The sequence below is a fragment of the Phaethon lepturus genome, unplaced genomic scaffold, assembly GCF_000687285.1.
Source record: "Phaethon lepturus isolate BGI_N335 unplaced genomic scaffold, ASM68728v1 scaffold10341, whole genome shotgun sequence".
Taxonomy (NCBI): domain Eukaryota; kingdom Metazoa; phylum Chordata; class Aves; order Phaethontiformes; family Phaethontidae; genus Phaethon; species Phaethon lepturus.
Genome location: NW_010516968.1, coordinates 17,294 through 25,177, shown reverse-complemented (window position 1 = coordinate 25,177; position 7,884 = coordinate 17,294). Strand labels below are relative to the sequence as shown.

Genomic DNA, 7,884 nt, shown 5'->3' with positions numbered 1-7,884 from the left:
AAATTCCATTTCAGCTTTTTGTCTCCTTTTGCATGCATTGCATGATGATTTCCTTTCTCACATGATATGGCTGAGCATCACAGACAGCTGAATGTTGTCACCAAGCTATTTGGAAACCATAAAGAAGAGTTTTTGTGTTTTGAGAAACGGTGATCAATCTTGATAGTTACTTTCTTTTCTTTTTTTCCCATCTTTTTAGCTGCTTCACTTGATAAAGCAAGTCCATTGGCTGAGGGATACTTACGGCACCGTTCTGTTCCATCATGCGCCAATTCTACTGTCTCAGTTGTTAAGATGACACCTCTTTCTTTTCTACCTGGGGCAAAAATAACCAAATATCTTGGAATAATCAACATGTTTTTTATACGAGAAACCACTTCTTTGCGTGAGGTGAGCTGTGTATCGGGGTCTAGCACTTTTTGTCAAATATAATAATCAAAGGTAAGTGTCTGAAGATGTTTGAGTTGAGGTATGGCACAGCAAGAGAAAAGAGTTTTTGTCACTTCAGGGTGGGTGCTGAATGAGGATTAAGTCAGGTTGCACTGCTCTTGTCACAGAGCGTATAGAGCTGCTTTGTGTTTGGCAATGTTAGGAAGGGATTACTTAACCATTGCCGTTGTTACTGAATTTGGATATAACACTAAACCAATGAGTTCTTAAACAGAACTATTTGGAAAAAATAGGTCTTTGACTAACAATGGTAGTTGGGATCATTTGAACCCAAACCTGAGATTAGTTTCAAGGAAAAGAGGGGAAGGGAAGATATTTTTCTCTTGTTTAGCAAGCTCAATGATGAACTTTCACAATGTATTTGGATTTTAGAATTTGTTGGTTAATACAAGGTTTCCTGTTTCATATATAACTATTACGCTGATTTTTAATACTACATTCTGTGCGTTCGCTGTAACATAGCTCTGTGTGATGAATGCCTAAAAAGCATGCTGTAGAGTACATAACCACACAAGCAGCTTAGAGGGTGTAGCTAGTGATAACTCAAACAAGGATCTCCAGTTTGGATCTGGACAGCTGATACTCCTGAGCATGCAAAAATCCAAGACACATTCCTTATCATTTTCATGCCCTTTTGGGAAGTAGCCGCATCCTTCTGCTACCATTTTCAGACACAGAAGTGGAATGTACCTTTCGCCTGGTTTGTCAGTGCTGAAGAGTATGCTGTTTCTTGCTAATTACACATCGGTAAAATTACATAGCAGATGTTAATAAAAATTATAAGCCTTCATAAAAATGAGTTGCAAGCTCTCTAGAGAACCTTTGATCAAAGATCTTTTTTGGATCTTGCAAGTACGGCCCCTTTTAACTTGAGAGAAAAGGACAGCATTTTCAAAAGGATGTATATGGTATGACCAGGGAAATGTTTATGTGACATTTCTGTACTAGCTGCAGCTTCTGTAGGTACAAATTCAATAGCTGATAAGCAAGCTTTGGTAACTGTGGTAGCAGATCTTGGCAGAGGTAGGTTGCTCAAGTATTTGATTCAACTCTTCCATGAAGTTGGGACAGTTGTACAGTTTCTGTGATACTGTCAGTGTGCTGTTTCCAGCACTCAGGGCAGCTAATTTAAATCCATTTTAGCTGCATAAGCTGAGTCACAAACCAGTTTCAATACTAGTTGCACAGTATTGCCCTGAGGCTGTAACAAAGTCAAAACAGAGCGGTCATTATATCCAACTTGAGCAATGTATTTGATTCTACAGAAAAATAATTGGCAGCATTTGTGTTCGTATTTATATTTTGCTTATAGCAGTTTATAGAATATTGAAACCTTACAAACTTTCATAAGCTAAAGTATATAACAGCCACTGTGCTTCAAAAATCAATGATAGTTTTAAGTCAAATTTATCCATTGCTCTTACGTTTTGCCATTTACATAGTATCTTCATGTAATAATATCTTTATGCCATTTACATTTATAATCTTGTTATCTGTTGTCATCAAATTTTGTATTAGGTTTATAATATTACAGATTATTTTTTTTTCCCCCCCATCAGTTGCTGTAACTATTAAAACACTTGGACAAAATCAAAATTTCATGAGAATGGCAAACTTGTATTGAAATTTTGATTTCTGGCTGCAGTTGCCTTCATGCTTCGTGCTTGGATTGGTGAAATTATACTTGTTTTTTGCTAATTTTCATCTGCAAGATATGTGTCATAATACCTTTATGAGTCTGGTCAGGGTATATTATACTTTTTCCAGTAGATATGAGTGCAGTCAGTGTTTGTTGAAGTTCAGCGTAGCCTCTTCTACCTACCTCTTTCATTTTCTCCTGTGGCACACACACGTGGGAAGTCTAGTGGTCTTGCCTTTCACTTCCATTTTGAAATGCTACAGATATTTTGAACCAGTATGGAGCTCTGTTTCATCAGTTTATTCTCTTAGTTTTTTTTTCTGTGGATTTTTATTTTTTTGGTTGGTTACCTGGTTTTTATGTGTTGGGTTTCCCCCTGGTGTAGTTGCTCACATTCTTTTTTAAGGATTGTCTAGGAAAAAAACATACTTCATTGTTTTCCTTCTCATCCTTTCACAGGAATTTAAATTATTCAGCTTGGCACCAAAGAAGTAAAAGTCCCCCACAAGCACTATCAAGTCAAACAACTTCAGTAAACGGGATGGCCAGAAGTTCTTTTGAGCTTCAAGGGGGGCAAAAAAAAAAAAAAAGCTTGAATAGCTTGCTTGTCAAGTCTTGTGCTCTGTCCCTTGCTTACTTTGTATTTTGAGGGATCATTTCTTTAGTGAATGTTGAGAACTAATGACAGTCATCAACATACATGAAATTGCAGTGACCAAAGGTAATGGCCACTCCTTACCGGTAATTTCCAAGAAGTCTAAGTCTCTTTTAATCCTCAGTAGAAATTGTTCTTTATCTGCTTCCCAGCTAGCAAAAAAAAAAAAAAAAAAAAAAGGGGGGGGGGGTAGTATCCTTCCTGATGAAAGAAAAAAGTAATTATTCAACTGTCATTGCAATATTAAATATTCCTGCGGAGGTTGTTGGAATGTTTGAAAAGTATTGGTACATGTGATACACTGTTTGCAAAGAATACCAGTCACAAATGAATAACCTAATTGTGATTCTTTTCCGCAAACGGTTAAGTTCCCTTGGTCTGATGTTTAACTGTGACTTGTTAAACAGTGAACAGCTTTTAAGTTCTGTACAATACACTCTTTAGGATTTATTGAAATATTCAGCTGGTAAAAAATGTAAGAAAGGTATTTAGCATTTTGTAGCTATACCAAACGTAAAATGTAAATTTTTTTGTAATTTTTTTTTTTTCCATTTTAGGAGGGTGGCGTCAGTGGTTTTCTCCATGCTTTTATTGCTGAAGTGTTTGCAATGGTGAGAGCTCATGTTGCAGCTTTAGGGGGGAATGCAGTTGTCTCATACATAATGAAGCAGTGTGTCTTCATGGAAAATCCAAACAAAAATCAGGTAAATTATGCTATAAAATAACAGTGCTATTGTGATTAGTATGACACAAATACACATTTTAGCTATTTAAAAAACAGCAACCCTGTAGAGCCATGTCTGCGTAACACTTCTGGAGCTCTTCATCATAATGTTTAAAGAAGCCAAGAGCATTCTTGAACACCTGAGTTAACACAAAATTTTGAATATGCTTCATAAATACCCAAATGGGTAAAAATACTAAGTTCACTAGAATGAAGCAAATTGCAGGAAACAGTTCAACAGTAGTGCTGAACTTACTTAGCTTTACTGATGTTGCAATATTAGGATTTTGATCCTAATTGCACATAAAAATACCTGGAGTTGCTGATATAAGATGCTCAATTTTTGGACATAAAGGGACAAAACTTCATTAGTAAAGATGACAATGGAATATGGTTGTTTTGGTACATGAAGTATATTCAGAACAGTAGTGAAAGCAAGTACAGCTGCCCAGATATTTAATTTCTGGTGGTCTTATGAAAATCTGTCAACATGTTTGATAGCACACCAAGTGAGTGGATATAAAAGGAAATATGGCAGAGATTGCCTCACTAATAAATTGTAAGAATTTGTCCTTCTCTGATCTCCATCAGCTTTTCTGTTATTTGTGTAGTTACATCTAGCAGATGCAAGTAAACATAAAATATGTTGTTACTATTTAATGTTTGTTAACTGTGTACTGCCTTTTTTTTCCAGGCTCAGTGTTTAATAAATGTCAGTGGTGATGCAGTCATCTTTGTACGTGAATCTGAGTTAGAAATGTTACCAGTACAACCTTCTACAGTTGTTTCTCAACCCACAAGTTCTGGAGGAGATGTCACAACGTGAAGACAGAAAAAGTGAAGTAGTCTCTGCGAAATATAAATATTATTTAAAATGTGGGAATATCTAGGTTTGCATCTTCAAAATCAGTATCTCCCCATAACATTAACAGCCAAAATCCAAGACAATCACTATACTTTGTCCTTTAACTTCGTGTAATATTCAGGGCAGCATATTGCAGGTATGCTCTGATTCATCTGTTGTAATTGCAGGCCCCTGTGAAAGCTAGGCAGTAGATGAAGTGCTGATAGGAGAGTATGGATTAAAATAGTAGGTATCCCATGGAACTGAGAAAGTAAACAAAAATTCTCTTGTGTTTTCAGCTGTTGAACAGGACCACGATAAGTTGTAATTCAGAACCATTTCTGAGTTTGCATATTTTCTTAGCTGATTCTAACAGGACCACGATAAGTTGTAATTCAGAACCATTTCTGAGTTTGCGTATTTTCTTAGCTGATTCTCAGCTCGGTGTAAAAAGAGTGATTGGGGTGGGCGGGTGGGAGACAACGGAGAAGCCTGTATTAGCCACCTTTGCCAATGGAGCAAGAGTTTTGTGCACAGGCTAAGAAAATGTGGGCTGAAGTCTGAACTTGTCTTAGGTCATGGAGTGTGAAGAGGAAGAAGCGGCACCAGAAAGCCACAGTTTGAATTTCTGCACACTAAAAATATTTTTCAACTGTGTGTGAACTGCTGATTTTTATTTTTTTTAATTATTACTATACAGCATATGTTTTGGGTAGGTGTTTCAGGGGTTTTTTTGTTTTTAAAAAGGTGCCACACTGTGATGCTGTGCTCCTACTCATCCCTATGGTTAAAAAAAAAAACCCAAACAACCCAAACAAAAAGTTCCAAAGTGTGTTTGGTGCTATTATAAGATGTTCACTTCAATATTGACGAAACAGATCTTTTTAAAATATAAAATTCTGTGAAAGAATTGTTAAGAATTCTTAAGGCATGATCTCTTCCAAGGATGACATAAACAGTCCTCCAAGAGTCAGGTCAGTTATACAGAGGTGTGCTCCAGCCTCCTTTCCATTTAACAGGTTGGAAATACCTGGCTAATTAGAGATTGATGTATGTTTGTGGCACTGATTTCTGCAAGTTTTTAGGGTTTTTTTTGTGTGTGTTGTGTGTTTTGTTTTTTTTTTTTTTTTCTTCCCAGTATAGTAGCTGGGAAATGAGGGTACTGCAAAGAAAGGAAATTTGTCATTTCCAGTAAATGTCTGAAAGGCAGTGATATTTTAATGTAAAAAAAATGCAAACTTTGATCTGAAGATGCATTCTTACTTAATTCTGACAATACCATACATGGAACTTGAACAAATGTGTAAACTTGAATGTAAATATTCTGCTTAGTGTTGAAATTAGACGATGGCATGATTATTTGTTAAAACTAATTATTTCATTGTAAATGAGCATGAAGATCATTCTTGCACAATAAATTTCTGTATAAAATTTTATGCCTTTTTATATGTGTAATAGTTAAATGTGTATGCTGGATGCATATTAAAGATGTCCCACTCCCATTCTCCTCAGAGGAACATTTTTTGTACAGAATGTTACAACCTGATTATTTAAAATTTGGAGAGTTAATTATATTTCAAGTGTTTGAATTGGGTGCTTACCAGAACACTTTACTCATACAGTTAATTGTCTTTCTAAATTCTGTACCAGTTGCAACCAAAGGTGCCATAAATTAAGTCGCCTGTAAATAGTTGTGGCTCTCTTGATTATTTTGCAAGGCAAATCTTGTTCCCTCTGAAGCTGATGGCAGAATATTAATAACTTCAGAAGGTCTTGGATCTGGCATAAGAAGTTGTTTTCAGCATAAGTATTCAGATGGAAATATTCTCTGAAGTAGCACTTTAAAGTAGCTGTTCTTGGTTATTTTATTTTGTTTGGGGTTTTTTTTGATAGCTTCTATGGAAGTATTAATACCATCGTTTAATTTCTAGCTGTTTAAAAGGTCACAATTTCTGCTAGTGTGTTTCATTAGACATACAAGGAGGAGCTTTCTCATCTAGAAATTCTAATTCTTCTCTAATTATTATTCCAGAAATTACAAACATGGTTTTTAACTGTTATTAATTGGGATTTAGATTTTCTTAATTGGTCCAGATGGATAATTTAACCTGTAGGAAGTTGCACACTTAAATTGCTTTGATGGTTTCTTTTGTGCAGTGTAAAAAAAAGGGTTAAGTGTGTGCAAATCCATTGTCATTTGGAACATCATAACCTCACACATTTCTCAAAGGCAAAAAAAGATCTTGTAAACATAAGACAAACTTCAGGGGATTATTAGAGTATGTAAGGAAAGGAAAACAAAAATGTGAGTTAAAAATTCAAATCTGTGCACAAAACATCTGCGAGGAGCTGTGTGCCTGTAACTTGATTTATATCCCTTGCTGGGTTTAGAATGGCTGACAGTGATATTAAGGGACCTCATTAGTTAATGACTTTTACTGCTTTAGTCATGACATAATTACATACAGTTTTGATAGTGGGAGAGCTGTGGAAGCTTATGCTGAAATGGGAGCGGTTACTGCAAGATGCCCTGCTCTTTATGGGAATGGGGCTTCCAAACACAGGGAGGCAAACGGTGCCATTGGGATGCTGGTGGCTCAAAGAAACGTCGCGTCGTCAGCTCTGAGAAGAGCTCTCGGGGGGTGGGAGCTCATGCAACTTGCTGGTGCTGGGTCTGGCTGGGATAGGGTTTCTTTTCTTCGTCACAGCCGGCTGGGATAGGATGGGTTTTCTTCACAGCAGCTGGTATGGTGCTGCATTTGGGATTTGCGACCAAAACGCCCTTGTTAACACGAGGATGTCTTAGCTGTTACTGACCAGGGCTTGCACAGGGTCAGGGCTACCTGTTCATCGTGCGGAGGCTGGACAAGAGGTGGGGAGGGGATGCGGCTGGGACAGCTGAGTCAGATGGCCCGGAGGGGTGTCCCGCCCCACACAACGTCTGGCTTGGTGGTAAACCGAGGGGTTTGCCGGGGGTTGCAGTTGCTTGGGGGTGCCGGCGGTACGCAACTGCTGTGTGCATCGCTGCTTGTTCTTTGTTTGGTCTTTTTTACCTAACAAAATACTGCCTTTGCCTCAACCCACCAGTTTTCTCACTTTCACCCTTCTGGTTCTCATCTCCATCCCGCCGGGAGGGAAGGCGTGAGCGAGCTGCCCTGTGCTATCTGGCTGCCTACTGGGACTGGCCCACAGTGTCACTGCTTTCTCTTGACTTGGGGGATCCAAATGACAGGGAGTAGAGTGAAAGTAGCCCTGCTGCCATCTGCAGCCCTCAGAAGTGCTGCTAAGCTCGGGTTTAAAACTTTCACATCAATATTGTGAACAAATTGGGTGGTATCACCCTTCATTAGAAAGGAGTGGTAGCATCTGCTGTGAAAGACCACTTCTCCAGGCGCTGCTCTACTTGCAGCGGTGAAGCTAGGTCTATGTCGGGCCTTCAGGTGACTGGGCAGTGTTCAGGGCCCGAACAACTGTCCCCTGCTACAGATAATGGCAGCAGTCCGAGGAAGGGCACCTGCAGGTGATGCTGGTGCTTGCTGATTCCACAGCTTGCTCTAACCATCGCTATTGTA

The 7,884-nt window shown here is 38.3% G+C and overlaps 1 protein-coding gene across 1 annotated transcript in view; it reads left to right on the top strand.

The window, feature by feature from the left end:
- The window catches only part of C2CD5 (C2 calcium-dependent domain containing 5), a 65,314-nt gene extending 61,020 nt beyond the window's left edge, over nucleotides 1-4,294 (top strand). Inside the window, exons 25-27 of the mRNA XM_010296230.1 lie at nucleotides 200-390; nucleotides 3,302-3,448; nucleotides 4,163-4,294. Coding sequence (XP_010294532.1) covers nucleotides 200-390; nucleotides 3,302-3,448; nucleotides 4,163-4,294 — 470 coding nt within the window. The remainder of the gene's footprint in view (nucleotides 1-199; nucleotides 391-3,301; nucleotides 3,449-4,162) is intronic.
- The last annotated feature ends 3,590 nt before the right edge of the window (nucleotides 4,295-7,884 follow it).